General features: G+C 43.6%; 2 protein-coding genes across 5 annotated transcripts in view; both read right to left on the bottom strand.

The window, feature by feature from the left end:
* Nucleotides 1-3780: 3780 nt before the first annotated feature.
* Nucleotides 3781-13616, bottom strand: LOC311146710 (protein SNORC-like; the record flags this gene model as incomplete). Its single annotated transcript, XM_084183262.1, has 3 exons — nucleotides 3781-3890; nucleotides 4263-4433; nucleotides 13541-13616. The coding sequence occupies 3 exons, from the start codon at nucleotides 13614-13616 to the stop codon at nucleotides 3781-3783; spliced, it is 357 nt and encodes a 118-aa protein (XP_084039388.1).
* A 1130-nt stretch (nucleotides 13617-14746) lies between these two features.
* Nucleotides 14747-27421, bottom strand: part of LOC311146695 (GRB10-interacting GYF protein 2-like) — a 35685-nt gene continuing 23010 nt past the window's right edge. For 3 of the 4 annotated variants that reach the window (XM_084183246.1, XM_084183247.1, XM_084183245.1), the window contains exons 11-28: nucleotides 26257-26404; nucleotides 25905-26147; nucleotides 25446-25684; nucleotides 24975-25119; nucleotides 24677-24843; nucleotides 24074-24315; nucleotides 23514-23644; nucleotides 23146-23246; nucleotides 21131-21283; nucleotides 20789-20953; nucleotides 20092-20322; nucleotides 19254-19385; nucleotides 18801-19046; nucleotides 18251-18471; nucleotides 17767-17906; nucleotides 17132-17334; nucleotides 16370-16520; nucleotides 14747-15685 (exon numbers count right to left, since the gene is read on the bottom strand). In XM_084183246.1, the coding sequence (XP_084039372.1) occupies nucleotides 15618-15685; nucleotides 16370-16520; nucleotides 17132-17334; nucleotides 17767-17906; nucleotides 18251-18471; nucleotides 18801-19046; nucleotides 19254-19385; nucleotides 20092-20322; nucleotides 20789-20953; nucleotides 21131-21283; nucleotides 23146-23246; nucleotides 23514-23644; nucleotides 24074-24315; nucleotides 24677-24843; nucleotides 24975-25119; nucleotides 25446-25684; nucleotides 25905-26147; nucleotides 26257-26404 (3126 nt within the window). In that variant the 3' untranslated portion in view covers nucleotides 14747-15617. The remainder of the gene's footprint in view (nucleotides 15686-16369; nucleotides 16521-17131; nucleotides 17335-17766; nucleotides 17907-18250; nucleotides 18472-18800; nucleotides 19047-19253; nucleotides 19386-20091; nucleotides 20323-20788; nucleotides 20954-21130; nucleotides 21284-23145; nucleotides 23247-23513; nucleotides 23645-24073; nucleotides 24316-24676; nucleotides 24844-24974; nucleotides 25120-25445; nucleotides 25685-25904; nucleotides 26148-26256; nucleotides 26405-27421) is intronic. The other variant, XM_084183248.1, reaches the window with a different exon arrangement.

Genomic DNA, 27421 nt, shown 5'->3' with positions numbered 1-27421 from the left:
CTGGCGAGCACATGGAGGGCTGTGCGGCCCCCCAAAGAAATGCCACCCCACACCATGACTGACCCACCGCCAAACCGGTCATGCTGGAGGATGTTGCAGGCAGCAGAACATTCTCCACGGCGTCTCCAGACTCTGTCACGTCTGTCACATGTGCTCAGTGTGAACCTGCTTGCATCTGTGAAGAGCACAGGGCGCCAGTGGCGAATTTGCCAATCTTGGTGTTCTCTGGCAAATGCCAAACGTCCTGCACGGTGTTGGGCTGTGAGCACAACCCCCACCTGTGGACGTCGGGCCCTCATACCACCCTCATGGAGTCTGTTTCTGACCGTTTGAGCAGACACATGCACATTTGTGGCCTGCTGGAGGTCATTTTGCAGGGCTCTGGCAGTGCAGGGTTGTTGCCCTCCTACGGCCTCCTCCACGTCTCCTGATGTACTGGCCTGTTTCCTGGTAGCGCCTCCATGCTCTGGACACTACGCTGACAGACACAGCAAACCTTCTTGCCACAGCTCGCATTGATGTGCCATCCTGGATGAGCTGCACTACCTGAGCCACTTGTGTGGGTTGTAGACTCCGTCTCATGCTACCACTAGAGTGAAAGCACTGCCAGCATTCAAAAGTGACCAAAACATCAGCCAGGAAGCATAGGAACTGAGAAGTGGTCTGTGGTCACCACCTGCAAAACCAGTCCTTTATTGGGGGTGTCTTGCTAATTGCCTATAATTTCCACCTGTTGTCTATTCCATTTGCACAACAGCATGTGAAATGTATTGTCAATCAGTGTTGCTTCCTAAGTGGACAGTTTGATTTCACAGAAGTGTGATTGACTTGGAGTTACATTGTGTTGTTTAAGTGTTCCCTTAATTTTTTTGAGCAGTGTATATTTTTAAACCAGACAGTTCAAACCAGTGATATTACCTTAAAGAATATTGAAAGTTTTACAAACGCATTAGGGCTCAATTAAATCAAACCCACATTCCAGTATTTATGCAGTACCTCTTTTTCAGTCGTCAAATTAACTCACCGACTGGTCTTGGGTACTGTATAAAAACCTGCAACTACACCAGGGCGACCCCCCTTCACAGGTCTGCTTTAACTTTTTAGAATTAGAAGTTGGGCACGGGATGAATATTGTAAATAAAGACACTGCGTAAACATTGCTATGGCGGGTTTTAATGAATCCCAGCCTTAGTTTGTTGTTTGGTAAAAAGCCACAGAGGAATACAGAAAATGGTCATACTGCGACACAGAATATCTAAATATTATACAATGCATCCCTTCCAATGCATCCCGCCAAAAAATATAAATTATATTCACACACACATGTACTCATACACAAACTCACAACAGTTGTCATTCTGTCTTTTTATACCCGAGGTTAAAATTTGCTTAGCAGGTAAAACAAACGAATTACCCTGTCTATGTTTATTTATTGAAGACGCCAGCATTTTCATCGTAAAATATTAGATTTTTAGGTCACAGTAAATATTTTTGTTACAATGGAAAATAGGCAAACGTTCCTTTTTAAAACTTATTTGCCAATGAACAGTAGCACATTGTGGGCATTGGGGAAATAATTCTGGCATAAGATGATCATTCAAAATAACATGCTTTCTATCATATACGTGCATTTTGTATAGTAGCCTGCATTTGGTAAATTACTTCATTTTCATTCTATTGTCAATAACACTTGCCTTTTAAGGCACTCAGTATTACTGCAACGTAATGAACATGGTGGATTTATCTTCACAAAGACACACTCATCACACCTTTTCATCCACAATACAAAAACTGAGACAGGATACTGTAACAACCCACAACATAACCGTCAGAAAAGAAGAAAACAAATAACAATCCTCGACAAAACACTTGGACACACAACTGTAAACTACAGATCATTAAAATAAAGTAAAAAAGGTATTTGATTTTTTAAAATCTATTTAGAATCTAGATTCAGTCAGATCAAGCGTTAACTGCCGATTTCAAACACACGCATACCGGATGTTTTGGCGGTGTCTGAGGTGGAACTGAGTTGGAGCCTTAAAATCGGTGAGCAGCTGCTCTTGCGATCATCGTCAGGAAGCCACACCCGCCCCCTCGCGTTAGAAGTTCAGAAAGAGAAAGTAGGCTATTTATAAATAATTATGCTCAAACTGAAAAATCATTAAACGAAATAATGATGATTTCTAGCATCCTAATCTAGTTGTAGATCACATCTCACATTCCAGTGTTCAAACTTGTAAACAAGTCTGCATGGCAGGGGCAGACTGGGACAAGAATTCAGCCCATGCATTTTATCCACACCAGCCCACACCACAGCTCAATAAATAAGTTGTTTCATCTAACACATCCAAGCAGGAACGCATGATTCAATATATTTTGATGTGCAACCTAATCCAGTGATTGTCATGAAGTTTGGGTTGATAATTAGACTATAGTTGCTATTTTACTGTCAAAATACAGACTCCAGAATTTCCTATTAAACAAAATAAAATAGAGATGAATTACAGGGGAGGGGGAGGACAGCTCATAATAATGTCTGGAATGGAATAACTTGAATGGTATCAAGCACTTGGAGACTATGTGTTTGATGTGTATGAGCCGTACATTTTTCTCATGAGCGCATGGGGGAGAGGAGAGTGGCTCGCTCATCACAGCATCAGAATTGCCAGATGGCCAATCCGCCCCTGCTGCATGGGATTTCTCTTAATGTGACCAATGGAGATGTCTGCTTTAGGTATAATGCCTGGAGCCACTAGATTTGACAGCTCTAACTCAGTTCCACCTCTGACACTATCCGCTATGCAGATGTTGGCTAAAGCGGATCTGAATGAATCTAGCCCTTAAATCATTTTAAAGCTCCAGGTAACTGCCAAAATAAAGGAAACACAAACATTAAGTGTCTTAAATTGGGCCACCATGCGCCAGAACAGTTTCAATGCACCTTTGCATAGATTCTACAAGTGTCTGGAACTCTATCGGAGGGATGCAACACCATTCTTCCACAATAAATTCCATCATTAGGTGTTTTGATGATGGTGGTTGAAAACGCTGTCACAGGCCCTGCTCCAGAATCTCCCTTAAGTGTTCAATTGGGTTGAGATCTGGTGACTGAGACGGCCATGGCATTTGGTTTATGTCGTTTGCTCATCAAACCATTCAGAGACCACTCGTGCCCTGTGGACGGGGGCATTGTCATCCTATGGGGGCATAGCCATGGTAGCCAAAATAATGACCTGACCAGCATTTTTATACATGACCCTAAGCATGATGGGATGTTAATTATTTAATTAACTCAGGAACCACACCTGTGTGGAAGCACCTGCTTTCAATATACTTTGTATCTCTCATTTACTCAAGTGTTTCCTTTATTTTGGCAGTTACCTGTATGACTATACACTGGAAGAACCTGCCAGTCTCTAATGTTGTCATTTTAGGGGCAAATCCTAACTTCCAAATTTGACTTGAGTGGAAGCTAGGATTTACTCTTTAGTAACTAGTGGACATGTGTGCCAACAATAACAATATGATTATAGTAGCTAGAGTTTGAAGGAAATTAATTGTTGGTTGCTCTTCAAGGCCAAAGGGACCTGCCACAATACTATTCCAGCATCCAAGGGTTATTCTGGGCTTGTAGAAGGGTTGTCACAAATAGAGAGAATGGGCAAGACCATAAAGATAGACGAATGGAGAGAGAGAATAATGGAGGTAAGAAGAGTGAGTGAGAGAGAGGGAGAAAGAGAGAGATTGAAAGAAAGAGAGGAAGAGGAAGTTGTGGCTCTAGGAAGCGGTGAACTTCCTGAGTGTGATGACAATGAGGGCGAGGAGGACTGAAGCCCCCAGGAAGACTGCAATGACGATAGCTGTGACGGCGCCAGGGCCCAGGACACCTGGACACACACAGTACATGCAACAGGCAAAGGTCAAATGTTAGATCACCAACCTGACACTAGTGCATGATTGTCAAATTCAAAGTAAAATATTATTCAAAGTGCATACAGCGTCTAAATATAATTGTATGGTTTATTACCAATTGATTAAATTTAAAGGGGTGGTGGTGTGGAACAACTAATAGACACATATAACTCCACCCCTGTGCTTTCGCCAATGGCTCTTGCCATGCAAATATTGGCAAAATATATTATTTTCTTAATCCTCTGGGTACAACCAAAATTATTTATATTAATAAAAGTTCTATATTAATTTAACTGGTGATGGGGAAATGTTCTGAAAAAATGAATGACATGAAGCGCCTGTCTCACCTTCCCCCTCGTTCATGGCCTGTGAGTGGGTGGTGTCCTCGTACGCAAAGGTGAACACTCTCTCCGTCATATCCTTGAAGGGATCTTTGGTGGTGACATCATATGCCCCGCCGCCGGACAGTGTGTCCTGGTTGTCCCCTTGTAAAGTGGGCGTGGGGTCATCCACGGTCTCTGTGAACAACAGTGTGTGTGTTTACAATTTGGGCATGTTTATAGACAAGTCTAAAGTGCCTTCAGAAAGTATTCATACCCCTCGACTTATTCCACATTTTGTTGCGTTACAGCCTGAATTCAAAATGTATTAAATAAATAAAAATCTCACACATCTACACACAATACCCCATAATGACAAAGTGAAAACATGTTTTTAGAAATGTTTGCAAATTATTTGAAAATGAAATAAATAAATATCTAATTTACACCCGAGTCAATAAATGTTAGAATCACCTTTGGCAGCGATTACAGCTGTGAGTCTTTCTGGGTACATCTCTTAAAAGTTTTGCACACCTGGATTGTACAATATTTGCACATTATTATTAATTTTTTTATGTTCAAGCTCTGTCAAGTTGGTTGCTTATCATTGCTAGACAGCCGTTTTCAAGTCTTGTTATAGATTTCCAAGCCAATTTAAGTCAAAACTGTAACTAGGCCACTCAGGAACATTCAATGTAGTCTTGGTGAGCAACTCCAGTGTATATTTGGCCTTGTGTTTTAGGTTATTGTGCTGCTGAAAGGTGAATTTCTCTCCCAGTGTCTGTTGGAAAGCAAACTGAACCAGGTTTTCCTGTAGGATTTTGCATGTGCTTAGTTCTATTCGGTTTCTTTTTACCCTAAACAACTCCCTAGTCCTTGCCGATGATAAGCATACCCATAACATGATGCAGCCACCACCATGCTTGAAAATATGAAGAGTGGTACTCAGTGATGTGTTGTGTTGGCTTTGCCCCAAACACAATGCTTTGTATTCAGAAAAGTTAATTTCTTTGCCCTTTTTTTTACAGTTTTACTTTAGTGCCTTATAGCAAACAGGATGCATGTTTCGGAATATGTTTTATTTTGTACAGGCTTCCTTCTTTTCATTCTGTTATTTAGGTTAGTATTGTGGAGTAACTACATGTTGTTGATCCGTCCTCAGTTTTCTCCTATCACAGCCATTCAACTTTAACTGTTTTAAAGTCACCATTGGCCTCATGGTGAAATCCCTGAGTGGTTTCCTTCCTCTCCAGTTAGGAAGGACGCCTGTATCTTTGTAGTGACTGGGCGTATTGATACACCACCCAAAGTGTAATTAATTACTTCAAAATGTTAAAAGGAATATTAAGCGTCTGCTCTTATTTTTGTATTAATTTTTACCCATCTACCAATAGGTGCCTTTCTTTGCAAGGCATTGGAAAACCTCCCTGGTCTTTGTGGTTGAATCTGTTTTTGAAATTCACTGCTCGACTGAGGGACCTTACAGATAATTGTATGTGTGGGGTACAGAGATGAGGTAGTCATTCAAAAATTATGTTAAACACTATTATTGCACACATGGTGAGTCCATGCAAGTTATTATACGACTTGTTAAGCCCATTTTTACTCCTGAACTTATATAGGCTTGGCACAAATTTGTAAATCGGGAGGTGCCTGAACAAAAAGTGAGCACGAGAGGGGGGTGACCTGGGGAGTTATGAGGTAACGGAACCCATGAGAAAAAAATAATCACCTTTATAATAAAGCATATAATAAATGCATATCTTCGCATATAGCGTAGTCGCATAAATATTAAGAAAATACCTGTTTTGTCTGCATGCTGTTCACTGACAGATTTGCCGCACGTTCCCGACGGTAGGCTATGCCTTGTTATTGGGCTACACACAATCCACAGGTAGGCAAAAAATTTTTTAAGAAGCTATTGATCCTCTGTGGCTAAATTGTAGGCCTTCTAATGGTTTAGTAGGCTATTCTGAATAATGTAATTTATTTCTGAACTGACAGGAGTAGCCTAATTCTATAAATTTGGCAAATGTATTTCAAATTATCAGGGGTGCTGCAGCCCCTCCAGAACCCTATGTTTCTATAAGGAAATAAATTATCAAGTGCAACGCTGGAGAGATGAGTTGGAGAGAGATCATAGAAAGTGAATCTCATTCTAGTTATGTGAGAGATAAAGGCGTGCTTCTCACACAGCCACGGACACACGTTGGTGGTCTCAAACATAGGTTACAATGTTGCCCAAACCATAAATCTGAATAAACTCTTAGAATATCAGGCCCGGGGCTGGAAATTGACTTTTTCCACAGTAGAATTAACAAAGAGTCAACTCGAATGAACTTTGATAACTTTTATTATAATTTTTACATTGCAAAAAGTTAAACATATTTTTCCAGCCACTAGAGGTACCGGATCCAGGCAAATAGGTTCTGGAAAGAAACAGTCCAAAACGGAGAGGTGTCGGATCCTGTTCTGGCAGGATCCGGCTCGAATTCAGCACTGGATTGAATACTTATTGACTCAAGACATTTCAGCCTATCATTTTCAATTAATTTGTAAAAATGTCTAAACATAATTCCACTGACATTATGGGGTATTGTGTGTAGGCCATCTCAATGTTATCCATTTTAAATTCAGGCTGTAACACAACAAAATGTGGAAAAAGTCAAGGGGTGTGAATAATTTCTGAAGGCACTGTATAAACTGTTCGAATGTAGCATTGTGTACATATTTGTAGTGCAAAAGTGTGGAAAACACAACTTGTACAGTAGGCCCACAGGTCTCTTTTGGAAAATAGATATTCTAACCTCAAATGGGACTTCCTGGTAAAACAACGGTTAAATAAAACACGACATTACCCTGAGGATAACAAGCTCAGTCATCCCTGCAACTCCCTACACTTTCAGTTGCTATTCAGATATTATCAGTTTGATAAAACCAACCCTGGGGAAAGAGTGTGAACTGAAAATATGACTTATGATATATTACACATCATATTTCAGTAGCTTTGCTGAAGGCTAATGTATGCGAATGTCTGCAGATGTCTGCGAATGTATGCTCTTCTAACAGAGAGCCAGTGAGTGACAGAGCTGTGAATGTAAGATACTGAGTACAGAGCTACGTATTAGCCCCAGTCTTCGATGCTACAGTGGAAAGCTGCTAAGCTAATGGCTTCTCTGCGCTGCTCTGCTAGCAGCCTCAGACCATGGCCTGAAAGGATGTCTTTGTAGAGGGGATCAACACTCTGTACACAGTACAGGTAGCCTTCGCTGTGTGCTCTCTCAACTCCTTCGCACACCTTGCTCTTCTCTCCAGCGCCTATCCTCGCTCTACCCCTCTTCTCTTTTCTCTGTACACCTCTCCTCTCTCCCCCTCTCCTCTCTCCCCCTCTCCCCCTCTCCTCCTCTATTCTCTCCTTTCCTCCTCTCTCCCCTCTCCCCCTCTCCTCTCTCCCCCTCTATTCTCTCCTTTCCTCCTCTATGCTCTCTTCCGCTCCTCCTCTCACCCACATTCCACAGGTCCTAGCATGGAGGTGCTACACAACTATTCACACCTTCATTGCAGCCATGGAAACATGATCTCTTTCTCAAGGGCCAAGAGTAGTAAAAGTAGATTCTGGATACGGCCAATTTAAGTTACTAAACTGTTGACTTGATTTGCTTCAATGATCTGAGAAGGCTTTTGTGTTAAGTGCACAGCTGACCAAGTTTTGGAAAATTCGATCCCAATCTCCAAAGAAAACAAACCGTCCACACACATGTATGTAAGCATGCATGCATACAATTACAAGTGCACACCTTAGGAGGATGGTGGCACCTTAATTGGGGAGGACAGGCTGGTGGTAATGGATGGAGGGAAATGAGTGGAATGGTATCAAATACACCTATCCACTCACAGACTCACAAATCCTACCCATGCTCACATTACACATACCAACAAAACCATACACCAAACATATTTACACCCAAGTTATTTACAACAGACATATTTACCTTTCAGTTATAAAACCGCACACTCTAAACCTTACTAAACTCTGACAATCTCACAACCAAGCATTCCCACCATAGCTGCGGGAAGTAGGGGTGTTATATTGCACACCCTGAAGAAAATACAATTATACATAATAATATGTATGTATGTATGTATGTATATATATATTTGTTTAAATATTATTTCACAAAATAATCACAGCACCCCAACCCCCAAACTACTTCCTGTGGTAATGATTCCCACCCAACCTTACCAATACCTTTTATTTGATCATCATGAAAATACACATAACCAAACATATTACTTCAAAAGTCTCTCTCACATAAGAACATTCAATTCCAACTATCAAAGATAAAAACGGAATAATGTCCAAAGACTTATGTCCATTGTGGCCCATCACTACGACTCTCATAATTCCATCATCACACACAAACTCCGATAGCTAACTCTATTGATGATGGTCTGTGTACCGTGGATGAGACGAGCGGAGGCCAGTCGGGCTGGGTATTTCTGATGCTGCTGTGTGTGTTTGTTGACTCTGTGTTAGCGTGTGGCTTCCTGTGCAGGGGCTGGCTGCAGGTACGGAGCCCTGGGCCCCTGGCCAGCCTTGCCATCAATGAGGCCTTCAGCCCGGGGCACAAAAGGCTGCTTGTGTGGTCAGGGAGGGCGGCTGCAGGTCTGCAGTAGAGGCAAGCTCCATCTGGTAACGGCCGGCCAGGCTCAAACCTACAGTAGCCCCAGCCCCTAGAATGGCACTGGACGTCAAACATGTTTATGAAAATGTGTGTGTGTGTGTGTGTGTGTGAAAAGGTTGTGCCTCCTTGGACAGCTTGGTTTAATGAAGACAGAGAGAAGAAAGACGCAGTTTCCAAAGGTGTTCTTGCGATCGGTTTCAGGTAATACCAGTCTACAAAATCCTTCTACAGATGTAGGATCTTAATTTGATCACCCTGTTGCAGAAGAACTTTCCTGCAATGCAGGTTTAAAAAGGCTTCTGACGTTTGTAATTTAGAAATTTCAGACTTGATTTTCCCATACGAAAACGTATCAACCCCTAAAAAAAATTCAATTAATTTGAATCAATTTAATTCACATTTCCTGTTTCTGCAGGATTATTTTCCCGCTGTAGCAAACTGGCTCAAATTAAGATCATACATCTGTACATGGGTCTAATATCGGTACCTACGACCAGTCTATCATAAGACACTAACATGGGTTTAATCAGGGTATCCACAACCAGTCTGTCACAAGACACTAACATGGGTCTTACATCTATGAGGTAAGGAAACCCATAGGCTCGCTGTCACTCATTGACATTATGTGAGCATTTCCAGTGTGGCAGTTAAACAGTCTATGTTCACACAGGCAGCCCAATTCGGATTGTTTTTCCACTAATTGTTCTTTTGACCAATCACATCAGATCATATTTTAGAGCTGATGTGATTCGTCAAAAGACCAATTAGTGAAAAAAAGATCAGAATTGGGCTGCCTTTCTAAACCAGCCTCTATGGCATACCACCATGTCTCATTCACTCAGAGGAACAGATCCAAATTTCACTAATTTACACAGCTAATCTGCTTCACATCCAACGTCTAACTCACTGATGACGGACCTTGCCATCTCAGTCTCATGTGCCTCTTGTCCCCATCAGCTACTGTACCACAGACGTTTGTAGCTTGGACCTCTCCAGTCAGGATTTCACATGGCCTGGAGAGATGACAAAGCTTTCAAAACGGGTGTATGTGAACGCCACCCTGCCAGGGCACCAGGCCCCCCCCGCCCCAGAAGAGGCATCACCCATGCCCTCACCTCACCCCCTTTGACTTCCTTCACACCCCTCCTCACAAAACACAGGGTGTGAGCTACAAATATCCTGTGTTTGCGAGCTTCAGAATTTATAGCAGACCTCCCTTCACCACCTGTAAACTGGCACAGGTCACAAGTCAGCCAGGAGGGGGGGAAAGTATCATGGGAATACTTTACTAACCCTAAAAAATCTACAAGATCAGAGTATTTTTAAATCTACCAATTGGTGCTGAAATGGAGATCAATATTCATATATTTAGATGGCTTTCTTTCATTGATCCCTAATATTCTGAACCCATTATCTCGATATATTCTAGTGAGTCTGTCGAAAAAATTCAAACTAAAAAAGGTACACTGTTTAAAGGGATGGCTTAAGATAAATGTACTGAAAACCCTATTGAATGAAAACTCCATGAGAAAAATCAGTTGGCCGGGAAGTGGGAGGGTTTTCAGCAGTTGAATGAAATGTATTCAGAGCGCGCAAGGTAGCCACACCTGCGTTACACAACTGAATAAGTTACACTACATGACACCTGCTCGTCGAACATCTCATTCCAAAATCATGGGCATTAATATGGAGTTGGTCCCCCCTTTGCTGCTATATCAGCCTCCACTTTTCTGGGAAGGCTTTCCACTAGATGTTGGAACATTGCTGCGGGTACTTGCTTCCATTCAGCCACAAGAGCATTAGTGAGGTTGGGCACCGATGTTGGGCGATTAGGCCTGGCTTGCAGTCAGCATTCCAATTCATCCCAAAGGCATTTGATGGGGTTGAAGTCAGGGCTCTGTGCAGGCCAGTCAAGTTCTTCCACACCGATCTCGACAAACCATTTCTGTATGGCCCTCGCTTTGTGCACAGCGGCATTGTCATGCTGAAACAGGAAAGGGCCTTCCCCAAACTGTTGCCACAAAGTTGGAAGCACAGAATCGTCTAGAATGTCATTGTATGCTGTAGCATTAAGATGTCCTTTTACTGGAACTAAGGCGACCATAAGAAAGGCATATATTTCCTAAGTCTGAATCAGCCCCCAAGAGAACAGCCAGTACTATGGCTGGGTCCCAATACTATAAAACAGTTTCATTTCCCTGTCTACTTTCCTTTAGTGATCACAGAGATATGAGCTTGGGTCTCAGAGGTTTGTACAGCGGCGGAGTATTATGGTTGGGTCCAAATAATTCTAAACAACTTTATTTTCTTATCTACTTCCCTTCCCTTCTCAAGAGATGAGGGCATGGGTCTCTGGAACTTTTGTGAGTGGAGAGCAATAGTACTTTGGTTGGGTCCCAATACTGTTAACTGTTCTCTTTCCTTGTCTACTTTACTTAGTGGCCACTAAGAGATGAATGCGCTGGATAGGTCAGAAGTTGAAGATTGAGGAAATGAAATGAGGAAAGGAAGATTTGGTGCCAACGATTTAGTCAGCGGTTTGTGTTACAGTCACGACAGCAGTCCTAGAGGAAATGAGTGGCACCATGACTGGTATCACTGGTCCAAAACAACATGTAGAGTGGAAGTCATTCATATGAGTCATCTTGGAGATTTGCTGATCTTGTGGAATACGGAATGCGGTAGTGCCAATACAGAATCTGATGCTTATGAGACCATAGACATTACAAAAGGAACCGCAAAACCCCAAAAGAACAAATCATCATAAAAGGAAGTGTAGTTTTAAAAGAGACAATGCACAAAGTTCCAAGTTTAATGTTAAACTGGACATCATGATCATGCAAATGTAGATCAACAAAAGAAACGAGTTCAGTAACAGCTCAACACTTCCCTTCCAAAATTGTCAACAAAACAAAACCGTTCATTATCAAAACAACCACCTCATCCTAAAAATGCTTAGATGTTACTATCATTCTAGTGTTCGATTTTCCTCACTGCTGTCATTGTTCCACTCACTGTATACTGACAGTTGTGTACACGTCATTGTTTTGAGGAAAAAGTGCCATGTTTCAGGTGGCTTGCTGAGGCTCTAACCCTTGCCCTGACCCCTAGGGCCTTAGCGCTGCTGTGCTGTGTTCCCAAGGCCCTCACAATACTGGCCTTTGTGGAATCCCCTCTTTTCCCATGCCTCTCCTTAGGCTTTTCACTCAGGTGTGAGTAGGAGAGACAGAGACAGATATAGAAATGAAGGGAGAGAAAGAGAGAAGGAAATGGATAGAGGAAGTGAGATCGGTAAACAGAGAGAACTAGAAAGAGAAAAACAGAAAGAAATGGAGGGATATAGAGCTAGAAGACAGTGAGAGAAATAGCGGGAGAGAGAAAGAGAGAAATAAATGGAGGGAGAGAGCAAAAGAGAGAGCGAGAGATTGAGGGAGAGCGATAAACAAGGGGAAAAAGAACAAGAAAAAAAAAAAGAGGGTGAGACACCTCCAGTGAATCTGTTGATTCCGTATCTAGATCAGCAGTAAAACCACACAGACAAAGGTACAACAAGGTTCTTCTAACAAAGCCACTTCAACACGATAATAAAAAAGAATAATCAAATAAACCACTACAAATTGCAAGTACTGGGTGTCATTTTCAACCATTTTATCAGTGCATTCTTAAGTAATCACAGTTCGCAAATGCCAGCGGTGAGCTTTACATTGATATTGTCCTCTCATATCTAACAATTTTCAGGAAAAAATATATAATAAACCCTTATGAATAAGCACATAGAAAGGTTGATGACTTTTGGCAGAGTGAAACCACAGCCAAAAGGAGCCAATATTCAGTTTCAGACAGGTTCTTAACGTGAGGCATTATGAAAGCAAGTGAGTGACCGTGTTTGTCAAAGACTAGCTTTCAGTCTCCAAACTTCCATTCGCTCGAACAACTGCATCATTTAGGGTGAGGGCTCTCGCAACCAGGCCTCTAGATCAATAGTGGGGGGAAATGACACGTATACACACCTTGAGCTCACGTAAATATGACCATATTTACCCAATGCCCACTCAATGTACAACATTCAGAAAAATAACAGATTTCTCTGATTATTTGTCCACAGAAATAACAAGTCAAACATGGATTTGAATTAAATTGGAATGTCACTGAAATTGCAGATAATAGAAGACTAGTTGTTGATGTGCTTGTTGGAGCGTATGAAAAGCAGGGAGCATATTTTCTGGTTTCAACTTTGCAACAACTGACTTCAACAACAACCCTGCATTTCTGGTGGCAGATCTTGAGTGTTTTTCAACAAACATTATACTGTCATTTCTCATCTACTTCTCTCTATTGAAGCCTCAACAAAAACTATTATTTTCCCCTTGCCCCTTCAATCTTTCCAATCCCTTGACGTTTTGAGGTGAGGTCTGAGTAAGGCAGTGTTTTGAAACATAAAACACACATAACATTGTGATAAATACATATTTCGTAGTGTGGACTCTTTTTTTGATGCATTCACACTTGGGATAGTCAACAACATGCAAAGACCAATAGATACATGTATCATATATTACATTCCTTTCCATGACTAACACAAGGACAACCAGGAGAGACACCGTCCGGCAGGGAACTTACCTGAGTGGATGGTAGCTACCCAAAGACCTAGAAGGGCCAGGAGGACGAGTCTGGATACATTGATGCAGTTGGCCATGATGGTTCCTGTGTCTGTGTCGAGCTTGGACGACTGGACTGAATCTCCAGAAGCATGTGCTAGTGAGGTTTGGATTGAAAAAAAGAGGGGAAGAGAGGTGGAAGAGGGACTGTGTATGGAGAGAGAAGCGTCTGGACAGAGCAGACTTTGCCAACACCTCTGATGAAGGCCCACCCACTTCATATTACTCAAGACAAACAAGGAGTTGCCTGTAGACGCTGATCCAAGGTCTGTTCAACTCTTTTCCACCCGAACAGTTATAATTAGGACTGGGGCAGGGTACGCTGATCCTAGATCTCCCATGGGAAACTTCTACCCAGAGAGTGTAAGACTTTAGGACTGGCCACCGCAACGCCTCCCCTCCCCAGCAGTCAGTCCATTGTCCTGTACCTTCCAGATCCTAGATCTGTGGTAATGGGTTATGAGCGTCAGCTTACCGCTTGGAGATATTTGTAGGTTTTGGAAGAAGCTGTGCGCTTCGATTTATCCCTCTGTTACGAGTTGACACAGACGGACGTGGGTTATGTGGTAATGACTCCCGAGTGGCGCAGCGGTCTAAGGCACTGCATTTCAGTGCTTGAGGCGTCACTACAGACCCCCTAGTTCGATTCCAGGCTGTATCACAACCGGCCGTGATTGGGAGTCCCATAGGGCGGCGCACAATTGGCCCAGCGTCGTCTGGGTTTGGCCGGTGTAGGCCGTCATTTTAAATAAGAATTTGTTCTTAACTGACTTGCCTAGTTAAATAAAAAATAACAAAATATATATAGTAGTATTGGAACTCAGGGTAGGTATTCTCAGTAGGGTGAATTGTTCAGGATATAACCCAAAATGACATCAATGCAGGGAAGTGATGAGAACCTACAAACTCGGGGGGGGGGGGGGGGGGACATTTGGTTTGGTATTAGATAAATTATAGGCTGATAGCTCTATCAATCTAAACCAGTAACTGGGAGGAAATGGACTTACAAGGTCAAAAAAAAAAAAAGAGGGAAAATTTGAGTCTCGACTTGTCTCTACAGCGAATTAGCATTAAAAAGTTTGAGTACAAACGTGAGTAAAGTGTTGTGCGGGGAAGGAAGCAAAGTTATACACTTTCAGCAATTTCCAGTCATTCAATGATTCAAAGAGAGGTGTGAACAGCCCACACAAGAGACTGTTTTATTTCATACCGCAATAGAAAAGTATGACTCCAGTAGTTCATCATTTCCATATATTATAATACAGATGCAGAATTGAAAGTTTATTCTTTAAACAGCCTAGTATTTTACAAGAAATTGATAACTACTTGGAACTTTCGAACATGTCCTTAAAACAGGACATCAGTGGGCACACACATCCTTGGCTCCTACAATACCATCACCATCCACGAACAACCGGCAGAAAACAGAAGGGAGGGAAGGAGGAGAAAGGGGGGGGGGGGAGAAAAACATTCAATAAATAAAAATAACAAAACAGAAAAAAAGTTATATTTTCCCCCCAAAAACCCCCTGCCACCCCACACGTTACATTTCATGGGGAGAAGATTGCATCAGGTAACGTCTCTCTTTTGCGTACTTTCAGACAAGATACTAGGAGGGGACTGAACAGCCGACCATAGACAGGGAGAGACATCCATGTCCTCCTCTCAGCTCTCTTCTTCGGGAGAAGTCAGATTTGGCCTATAAATTGATTGATTTGTTGGTCAGTTTGTTCGATGTTTCATTGCTTGGTTGGTTTTTATGTTCCATTTGATTGTTTGGCTGCTTCGTTAGCCTTCTCCCTGTCTCACATAGGGGTGACATACTCATTAGGGATGTTTTTTTGGGGGGTCCTCTAGCACTGGAAAGCATCCCCAGCTTCCAATGACAAATGTTAAATTAACATACAAAACAGAACGGAAAGAGGATGCTGTTTGAAAAAGTAAAAGTAAAGGGGGATCGGGGTGGGGTGGTTGTAGGGGGTAAAATGGCAGCTGTTCAGAGCGATATGGTCAGTGGGTTTGGCAGCAGAGCAGTCCCTTTAAAAGTCCTCCACCGTCTCAATCTCGCCCATGTTCAACCTCTCAGACGCCGCATTCACAGAAAAACCTGGGAAGATGAGAGGGAACAGGGAAAGTGAATGTAGTATCAGAGGTATGCATGTGGTAGTCATAGCCAGAAACAATTTATGGAAGAGATGCTAATCCAATTAGCATTAGCCGTAACACCAATGAGAATGCTAACCGCTCATTTTCAATGTACATTCTGGGTCAAGGAGTGCACTCCTTTAAGGATTGAATGGGAATCAATTGGGCACTAGCTCAACAACCCAACATTCGCATGAATTACGTGAGCAAGACGCACAACATTACAGATATTTTCAGAGATTATCAACTTTTTCTCCTTAATATCGCATAGTTTTTAAATTGTGACATTACGTACTTTCAAGGAAAATAAACAGTTTCTTGACTAATAACCGGACTTTCTAGAGGGCAGTGCTTGACGAATGGCTTAGCAACCGTGTGACGCAGCATTTCAACGTGAATGTGATTGGCCAAGAATCCCGCCTGCTCCCAGCCTTAAATACATTGGCCATTCATCTTTGGTGCTGTTTAGGGCCTTTCACTAGAATGTCTTGGTGTAGTACTGTTTTTTGAAATTGGTGGATAGTTCATGCTCTGGGTTGTCAGCTAAAGCTGTATCAAATATGAGGAGAGATTTAGGATGATGATAAAATAACAAATTGACAATGATTGATAAATGACAACAGTGCTTCAATAGTTTATTCCTCACCTAGCAGGCTGGGGTCTGCCCGGACCATCTTCTGCTTTTTCTTCTTCTTCCCTGAGGTGACGGTCTCGAAGCGTGCCTGCTGCTGGAGGCTGGTGTGGTTTGACTGGTACAGAGACGGAGAGCTCGTCCCGCTCACACCCCACACTGAATCCTGGGAAATGGAGTCACAAAGCAAATGAGGGGTCAGATAACTACTAACATTGGTAGCAGGGTATTGATTAATGTTTGTATGGTTTTCTGGAATATTATGGTCCAGCATTTATAACAGTTCTCTATAGGTCTCTCTCTCTCTCTCTCTACCTGGTGGACCAAGGTAACATTTTGAAAACCCTTAAACAGTGGTCAGTGACCAACCTTGTTATGGGAGAACTTTTGATCCAGCCTAGAACCAACACACCTGACTCAACGCATAAACTGCTCATGAAGACCCAGGGATGTGACCAGGACAACATGGGAAAGCAGGGAAATCTGTACAATTCTAGTATCTTTCTGACTAGAACGCAACATAATTCCAAAGCACTTCTCCAATGTTCTTTTCATAAAAAAAAACAAAAACAATTATTTGGGTTATTTTTGACACTATTTAGACAGGGAGAAAAATCAGAGAGGGTACAGGCAAGGTGGGAGACACAGATTGAAGGGTTGGAGCAGGGATTGAACCCTGGTCTCTGGAGGGGAGGGGAGTATACATGTGTCTAAGCAGGGAGCATTACCGCTAGACCACAAGCCCTCCAATGACCTGTTCTGCTGTTTCTCTCTCACCTGCTGTTGCTGTTTCAACGTTGGCTGCTGGTTCTGCGGGGCCTGGGGCGGTTTCTGTTGGTTGGCATTCTGCTTGGCACGGCGCTCAAGGAACTGCTTGGCAAACTCCTTGGCCTCGGACGTGTCCCCCAGGTAGGCGCGCACGTAGTCGTGCACCTCGTACGGACTGTCCACCTCCTTCAGGAAGGACGCAAATGTCGGGACTGCAGCAAGAGGAGGAAGAGGAGTGGGTGAGTTTTAAAGATGGGACCACACAGTGAAGGTTACTTTAGGTTCAAGGTACCTTTAGAACCCTATTTCCTATATAGTGCACTATTTTTGACCAGGGCCCATAGGGAATAGGGGTGCCATTTCAGACACACCTAGATTGTTGGTATGTATAGTACATCAAAGAGAGACTCACAGTCCAGGTTGTTGGCAGTGTTGAGGGTGTGTGTGTGTGTGTGTGTGTGTGTACTCACCGTCCAGGTTGTTGGCGGTGTTGAGGGTGTGTGTACTCACCGTCCAGGTAGTTGGCGGTGTTGAGGGTGTGTGTGTGTGTGTGTGTGTGTGTGTACTCACCGTCCAGGTTGTTGGCAGTGTTGAGGGTGTGTGTGTGTGTGTGTGTGTGTGTGTGTGTGTGTGTGTGTACTCACCGTCCAGGTTGTTGGCGGTGTTGAGGGTGTGCAGGGTCTTCTCACACCACTGCATGAAGCCATCCTGCTGTCTCTTATTGACCCCCTGGAACAACTTCAGCAGCTTCTCCTCTTCCTCCACCTTCTTATTGGCCCGACTGCTGCTCACACAGTTACCACACACCATTAGATACACTGACTTCCTTTTTTAACAACCAAGTAATCCATCGTATTGAATTATATCAGCCTCATTTGAACACACTAAGGGGAAAATCCTAACTTCCACTTTGGTGGAATTTTCACTAAGTGTGTTGACATCAGCGTATGACTAAGTTACATTTAAACTTCAGTGGAAATTAGGATTCTGCCCTTAATAACTAAAATATAAATACTAGTGGTATAAAATTGTCCTTCCTACGACCTTGAGTCCAGCAGCCAAAATAGAAACTGTCAATCAGGTGAGAGCTGTCAACCAAGTGTCCTGAGGTTGTCCATGAAATTGTACCTGATGTTGGCGTTGCCTTTGTTGTTCTTCTGAGCGTTGGGCTTCCTGGCGGGGGGTGGGGCCTGTGGCGGGGGCTGGGCCGTCTCCTTCACCTCCTCGTCCCAGAAGCCCATGTTGGAGTTGGTGCTGTCACCCCAGATGCTGCTGTCCCCGCCCCAGTTAGGAGCCCCGCCACCACTGGTGGCCACCGAGCCCCACACCGAGGGGCTCAGAGCGGTGGTCTAGGGGAAGAGGGGTTAGAGAGAGAGAGATCAAACCTGGTCAGACCAGTGTCATTACGTCAAAGAAGTACTCAAACATGTTTGTCTTTGATCTATTCTAGAGCTAGTACACCTGATTCAACATGTCAACTAATCATCAAGTTCTTGATTAGATTAACCAGGTAAGCTAGTTCAGGACTACATACACATTTTGAAATGTCCGGGGGTCCCCAAGGAAAGGTTTCAGAAACAGTTTTAGACAACAGTATCAGCAGTCTTCCATATCATGTATTTGGCTATGAATGAATGCAGACAAATTAATTAATGAATTAATGAGCGAACCAACTCACAGCTCTGTTCTGGGCGCGGTTCTGCTGGGTGACGGTGGGGTGACTGGGCTGCTGGCCCCCACTCCCCTGCTCCTTCCTCTGCTTCACCTGCTGGGCCTCCTCCCTCTGGATCTCCAGCAGGGACTTGGTGGTGGCTGGCTGCTTGGCCATGCTGCCCCAGCCAGAGAGCTTGGCTTGGGGATTCCGGGCCTCCTGCAGGGCCTGCTGCTGCTGCAGCTTCAGGAGCTCCGCCTGCTGGCGCCGCTGCTGCATGGGGGGAGGGGGGGTCATGAGTAAGGCTTTAGGATATAAAGCATGATGGATGGTAGAACATTTCTATTTCATGCTACCTTAGTGCTAAGTAAGAGGGAAAACTCATTATCATCCATAATATCGTATCGAAACAGGTGCAAGAAATTGGTAGCACAATAAAGTGCTTAAGGAGTGCCACCCATGTTAAATGTAATACTTGACCTCCTCTCGTGCCTGTAGCTCCCTCTCCTCCTCCACTTTCTGGATCTCAGCAAGCGACAGGGCGTTCTGGGACTGGGAGATGGCTGCTGCCGTGACTGCTGACTGCTGGCCCCACTTAGAGGAAGACGGCAGCTACGGGACAGGACAAAGATTAGGTTAGTCAGAGACAGAATGCAAAGAAGGCCAGTCGGGCCTTATCCATGACAGAGAAATATTCACATACAGAAACTCATGGACAAATACAGTATTTCTGATGTTCTGACCTCTATTGTTAGTTGGATAGTGCATTTGTCTATAGGCTATATTTTATTTAACCAGGAAGTCCCATTGAGGTCAAAATACCTCTTTCCTAAGGCAGACTTGAAATAGTATAGTATCGTGTATAGGGCTGGGAATTGCCAGGGACCTCATGATACGATATTATCACGGTCCTCTGGTGCCGACACGACATGCAATTCTCACGATTCTCTATTTATTGCGATTCAACACTTTCCAAACATATTGCTCATCATGTCTGTTGCAGACGGACAAGACAGAGCCATGACAAAACAAGTTTTAAATCAGTCATGGAAATAAAAGTGCTGAAAACAAATTGGCTCCCTATTTAAAAAGAAGATGGAGAACAAGCTATGAAGGAAAAATACAGGAGTTTTGGTGCAGGTACAGCCAACTAGCGCAAAAATAATATTGCGATATTGCCAAAACGATACATCGTCAAAAATAATATCCCGATACGTAACTATCAATCCCCCCCATCACTAATAGTGCAGTAGATGGTACCTAACTGTTGCTGCTGTTGTAGTGTTAAGTGTCTTCAGTGATGTGTTAAGTTAGTTACCTTCATCTGGGCTAGCTGTTGTTGCTGCTGTAGTCGGCGGAGCGCCTCCTGCTGCTGCTGCCTCTGTCTGGCTAGCTCCTGCTGCCTCACCGCCTCCTGCTCCCTCCTTTTCGCCTCCTCCTGCTGTTGCCTTGCCAACGCCACCGCGGCCGCCGCCGCCTCCTCTTGCCGCTTCTCCTCCTCACGCCTCCTCAGGGTCTCCAGCTCCTCCTGCTTTCGGCGCGCCTCCTCCTAAGGAGCAACGACAAAGCGTTTTTTAGAATAGGGTCAACTTTATTGAACACTCTTTTGTTGCTGAGAAATGCAGATGTGCTTTCTGATTTACATAAATTCACTGAAAACTGACTAACATACAGTTATATTAACAGTATTGCAGTTTTCATGTAGCCTACTTTTGGCCAGCTAATAGCCTAACCACCGATCAAGCAATATTATGAACTAAACGTTCAAATCCTGTTGCTGCTGAGACAATATAGGTCAAATTAAGATCCTACACCTGTATGTGGAAATGTGCATTTAGTATCACCTGTCCACACAATAAAGGGCAGGGTCGTGTTCATTAGGCACACAGTAGCAAAAAATGTTTTAGTAATTCCTATTGAAAACCAAGTTGCTCCTTCCCATTGTACTAAATGTTGTTCTATTTGGTGCCTACTGAACACGACCTTGTACTGGTCTTTATTGTGAAACCCAGTACCTGTTTGCGGAGGAACTCTTCCCTTTGCTTCCTCTCCTCCTCCTCTTCCCTCCTCCTCTCCTCCAGTCTGCGGAGGGCCTCCTCCTGTGCCTGCCGCTCCTCTTCCTCCTCTTTCTGTTGGCGCTGCGCCTCCTCCTGCTTCCGCTGCCTCTTCAATGCCTCCTCCTGTGGATAGAAAAATCAATCAAATCAGTTGCATTAAACAGAAATTAAAGCCTCCTCTTAGGAATTTACAGGCTAACTTGCAACTCTCTAGCCAATCATATATTGAACATCAACAAAGCTGAAATGGTATTATGACTGGCTTATTTCAGCAGGCAACAGTCTAATGACCCCCCCCACCTGTTTATGACGTGATAGCTCCTCCTCCTCCAGGCGTTTGTGTTCCTCCTCCTGTCTGGCCCGTAACACCTCCTCCAGTCTTTTCTTCTCCTCCTCCTCCCTCTTGGCACTCAGCTCTGCCTCACCCCGCTCACGCTCCAGCTGATGAGGAACCTTTAGAGTTAATAAGTAAATCACATAAAACATTTATGTTTTGACATAACTCAGTGATGCATGAAGTAAACGGCAATGTTCGGGCCGATTTCCACAAACAACTAAGAGCAAAAATTCTCTGCTGTTTTGGTCCAGTAGCTACCACGATGTAGCAGAGTGAAGCCAGTGGTGGAAAAAGTACCCAATTGTCATACTTGAGTAAAAGTAAAGATACCTTAACAGAAAATGACTCAAGTAAAAGTGAAAGTCATCCAGTAAAATACTTATTGAGTAAAAGTCTAAAAGCATTTTATTAGAAATATACTTAAGTATCAAAAGTAAATGTAATTGTTAAAATAAACTTAAGTATCAAAAGTAAAAGTATAAATAATTTCAAACTCCTTATATTAAGCAAACCAGACGGCACCATTTTATTATTTTCTTTACGGATAGCCAGGGGCACGCTCCAACACTCAGACATAATTTACAGATAGCCAGGGGCACGCTCCAACACTCAGACATCATTTACAGATAGCCAGGGGCACGCTCCAACACTCAGACATCATTTACAGATAGCCAGGGGCACGCTCCAACACTCAGACATCATTTACAGATAGCCAGGGGCACGCTCCAACACTCAGACATCATTTACAGATAGCCAGGGGCACGCTCCAACACTCAGACATCATTTACAGATAGCCAGGGGCACGCTCCAACACTCAGACATCATTTACAAACTAGGCATTTGTGTTTAGTGAGTCCGCCAGATCAGAGGCAGTAGGGATGACCAGGGATGTTCTCTTGATAACTGCATGAATTGGACCATTTTCCTGTCCTGCTAAGCATTCAAAAAGTAACAAGTACTTTTGGGTGTCAGGGAAAATGTACAGAGTAAAAAGTACATTATTGTCTTTAGGAATGCAGTGGAGTAAAAGTAAAAGTTGTAAAAAAATAATAATACGAAAGCAACATGCAACAATTTCAAAGATTTTACTGACTTACAGTTAATAGGAAATCAGTCAATTGAAATAAATCCATTAGGCCCTAATCTTTGGATTTCACATGACTGGGCACGGGAGCAGCCATGGGTGGGCCTGGGAGGCCATAGGCCCACCCACTTGGAAGCCAGGTCCACCCACTAGGAAGCCAGGCCCAGCCAATCAGATTTCGTTTTTTCCTGCCAGATTTCGTACTGCCAAATTCTCAAAAACAATGTTGGAGGTAACTTATGGTAGAGAAATGAACATTCAATTCTCTTGCAACAGCTCTGGTGGACATTCCTGCAGTCAGCAGGCCAATTGCACACTCCCTCAAAACTTGAGACATCTGTGGCATTGTGTTGACACAAAACGGCACATTTTAGAGTGGCCTTTTACTGTCCCCAGCACCTGTGTAATGGTCATGCTGTTTAATCAGCTTCTTGATATGCCACACCTGTCAGGTAGATGGATTATCTTGGCAAAGGAGAAATGCTCACTAACAGGGATGTAAACTAATTTGTGCACAACATTTGAGAGAAATAAGCTTTTTGTGCGTATGGAAAATGTCTGAGATCTTTTATTTCAGCTCATGAAAAACACTTTACATGTTGCGTTTATATTTTTGTTCAGTATAGTAAAGTAATGTAAAGTAACGACTTATGTACTTTAAAGTATTTTTACTTAAATAATTTATACCACTGAGCGAAGCACACGTGTGCACATGCACAGATACTCTGTCACTGTGTGAGAGCAAAGTCTTGTTGCTGCTTGTGACAATTCATAACGCTGAACCTTTAAAGTGTTTAAAACGGTCAAATTCCCCACATTGAGCCCTAGCCCTGGGCACTTCATAAAGATCTGAAACTTAGGATTGCATAAGTATAGACAATATGGTGCTCTTACCTTGGCAGCCTTGTTCTTCTCCAGCTGTTGCATCTGTTCTATGGTGGGGGCCTGGGCCATGGAGTCTATGGGCAGATCCCACACGCTGCTGCCCTCCCACGCTGCACAGCCACACAAAACAGACAGTCAGTCAGTAAGGCTGGATGGATGGTCATTATATATATATATATCATTGATCCCCATTCATTCCCTTTAGTTCATATGATTTTGAGCTTTCACCACTTTTTGGTGAATTGAGGAGCACAGTATTTTGCTGTCTTCTAGAGGTTCAGATACTCACATTTTCAAAAGCTAAATTGGTTATAAACATCAGCCCAAAACAAAACGTGTGCTAATGTTTTCAGAGTGTGTTCTGGATCGAGTCTTACCACTGGGTGTGGGTTGCTGGATGTTTGATGTGCAGGAGGCTTGAGAGGTGTTCTGCGTTTCCCACACAGAACCCTGGGAGTCTGGTACGGACATGGACTGAGTCACAGGAGGTAAGAGACTCTCAGATGTTCTACACAGGAAGACAAACACAGAAATTGTATAAATAACCAGAACACACCAGTATGTTGACAAGGCATTGTATATTGCCCACAGTCAAAGATGTTTGAGGAGAACCCGTGTCATAATGTGTGTATATATGTCTTCATCTTACATTGTAGTCATTTAGCAGATGCTCGTATCCAGAGCGACTTACAGTTAGTGCATTCATCTTAATATAACTAGGTGAGACAACCACATATCACAGGCATAGTAAGTACATTTTTCCTCAATAAAGTAGCTATAAGGTAGTAAAGGGGGGGAAAAGTCAAGTGCGAGTGTTCGTTCACGGAAGGCTCTTTTTCTGAGGGTCTAGTAATGCTGAAGGTGTGTGTGCGCATCTCCAACTTCATCTTAAGGTCCTGGTATTGCAGTAAAGGTGTTTGTGTGCAGATATGCTTACGTGTTTTCCGCTGACCTCATCTTGAGGGCCTGGTATTGCTGGAGGAGCAGGTTGATCTGCTGCTGCTGTTGCTGCTGCTGCTGGTGTGGTGCTGAGCTGAGGGCCTGGGCTTTCTGCTGGGCCAGGGCCTGGGCGTACTGCTGCCTCAACAGGTACTGGTACTGCAGCTGCTGCAGCTGGTACAGGTTGAGGGCAGTCAGCTCCTGCTGCCGCTTCAGACGCTCCTGGTCCCCGGCGTCACCCTGTGGGGACAGGCGGAGTAAGACATAGGATAGGCAAGGGGACAGAGAAGTAGAGCCACGACACAGGCAAAGGGACGACCACCTGGGCTGCGTTCAGCATGGCACAACGTTGTGGAACGTTCAATATGTTATGTAGAGTCAATAAGCCTCTGACTTAGAATAAGGAATCGCAACGGTCACAACGTTTGCCTTCTGAACGTGCCCTAGGCTAAACATAAACTTGATTTGTTTTGACCATTAGAAGATGCAGATGGTGCGAGGTGAATCGGAATCATATTGAATTGCCCATAGAATAATCAAGATTAATCTCACGATAATACAAAGTAGTGAATTCTAGAAAGCTCAGGTGTATGATGGTTACCAGTAGGGGTGGCGGTGCTGGGCCGGGGGCAAAGGGCACCCTGCCCCACATCTTGATGATCTCACCCAGGGGCTGGAAGACCTCGTCACAGCCTCTCTTCACCAGCAGGTTCATGGTGAAGTAGCCAGCCTGGAACCACTCTGTCATCTCCGGGTTACTGAACGGACCTGGAGAGGGGGAGACATGGAGGGGGACATTATTAGATTTGACAAAGTCACTTTTACATTTCTCCATTTACTGGTTGCAGTGTATGCAGACTTTCATTCAGAGTAGCCCCGTTCCCCTCACTCTGTCTCACCCTGTATCTCTCCCTGGGGGTCTTTATAAAACCACTTCAGAGCAGCCTCATGTGTGAGCGGCAGGCCGGCTGGTTTGTGTGCTGAGCTCTTGGCAGCCAGCCGGTCATCACCGTCCTGTAGATAAGCCACCATCTTCTCTGCCTCCTACGAGAGAGAGAGCGAGAGACAGAGCGAGTTGAATTTGATTTTACATTCATGACAGTATCCCAAAACAAACACCATTATCTCAGCTTATCGCAGGGAGAGATGGCAAAATGACGATAAGAGTTAGATTTCATTACAATTCAATAAACACCCTCTCCATACTCTTGACGTGTTCCAAAAATGAACCCACACTGCATGTTTCATGTCCAGACATGCTCCAAATTCAGTTACACCAAAACCAGCTTGGTAACTTTCACTAACTTGCTCAACATGCAGCTCTGTAACCAACTAACTTCTACCAGAAACAGTAGTCATTGTCCACTAACTTGTTCAAAGTGCTTCAGTCCCTCATCTTCATCCATGGTGCGGTGTGGCGGCATGGCCGTGGGCCTTCCGATGGGCGCCATGAGGTCCGTGCTGGTGGCAATAATGTTAGGGGCCATGATAGACGTGCTCTGGGCCATGAGACTAGCACTGAAGGGCAGCGGGGCGGGCATGACCACGGGCACCTCCAGGGGCTTCTGCTGCATCCGGATGGTGGGCGACGGGGCCGACACTGGAGACACTGGACAGGACAGAGACAAGAGGGTGTGGGGTTAGTCTCTCACAATCCGGAGTGTGTATATTTTAAGCACAAGCTTACTGTGGAAAACAAAGGTATCATTTACTCACAGGTGGAGGTGGTTTAAAGAAAGACGCAACAATATGTCAACACACACAGTCTCAAGAGGGCACAAATGTGAGAGTTCTGACTCCATTCCTCCACTGCTTGTGTGTAAACCTACCTGTGAGAGTGTGTGCAGCGGTGTGTGGGATGGGGAGGGAGTCCAGCATTGTGTTGGGCAGGGGGACTTTGTTGGCCTCTGGCCTGTGTTCCGGGGCTGGGGTTCGCTCAAATGGCCTCTCCAACGGCCTCTCCAACAGCCTCTCAGGCTCCTCCACTCTGTTGGGCTGGCTAGGGGGCAGCAGGGTGGTGGGGGGCTGGGGCTCAGGAGGAGAGGGAGCCTCCTCCACCACTCTACCCACATCTGAGAAAAAAAACAAGACACATTAATCAATGTTTATCTCCACATAGACAGTTTACTATTGGGAGCAAAAATACAGTATGCCGGACAGTTTTTACTCTTCTTAACTCACCCTGTTTTCTGTCGGGCTCTCTCCTGGCCTCTCCGTCTGTGTCTTTGGTCTCCCGGGGCTGTCCGTCCTCCTCCAGACCCTCGTCACATTCCTCCAGGGGTCTGAAGTCCAGCTCTGCCTCCTCCAGGATGGGCTCCTTGGGAGCTTTCTGTGGGGGGAGAAAAAATAAATAAATATCCATCTATCTATATATATATATATATATATATATCTATATATATATATATATATATCTATATCTATATCTATATATATATATATATATATATATATATATATATATATATATATATATATATATACATACACACACACACATACATACACATATCTATATCTATATCCATATACATACACACACAGACATTACCAGTCAAAAGTTTGGACACCTACTCATTCCAGGATTTATCTTGATTTTTACTATTTTCTACATTGTAAAATAATTCTTCAAAGTAGCCACCCTTTGCCTTGATGACAGCTTTGCACACTTTTGGCATTCTCTCAACCAGCTTCATGAGGTGCCTTGTTGTGGAATTTCTTTCCTTCTTAATGCATTTGAGCCAAACATGTGTGTGTTATTTCATAGTTTTGATGTTTTCACTATTATTCTACAACGTAGAAAATAGTAAAAATAAAGAAAAACCCTTGAATGAGTAGGTGTCCAAACTTTTGACTGGTACTGTATATACAGTTGAAGTCGGAAGTTTACATACACTTAGGTTGGTGTCATTAAAACTTGTTTTTCAACCACTCCACAAATGTCTTGTTAACAAACGATAGTTTTGGCAAGTCGGTTAGGACATCTACTTTGTGCATAACACAAGTAATTTTTCCAACAATTGTTTACAGACCGACTATTTCATTTATAATTCACTGTATCACAATTCCAGTGGGTCAGAAGTTTACATACACTAAGTTGACTGTGCCTTTAAACAGCTTTGAAAATTCCAGAAAATGATGTCATGGCTTTAGAAGCTTCTGATATGCTAATTGACATCATTTGAGTCAATTGGAGGTGTACCTGTGGATGTATTTCAAGGCCTACCTTCAAACTCAGTGCCTCTTTGCTTGACATCATGCGAAAATCAAAAGTTGTAGACCTCCACAAGTCTGGTTCATCCTTGGGAGCAATTTCCAAACGCCTGAAGTTACCACGTTCATCTGA

This window comes from Coregonus lavaretus (assembly GCF_964263955.1).
Source record: "Coregonus lavaretus genome assembly, chromosome: 19".
NCBI classification, from domain to species: domain Eukaryota; kingdom Metazoa; phylum Chordata; class Actinopteri; order Salmoniformes; family Salmonidae; genus Coregonus; species Coregonus lavaretus.
The sequence above is the reverse complement of the archived record's forward strand: the minus strand, read 5'-3'. Positions and strand labels throughout refer to the sequence as shown.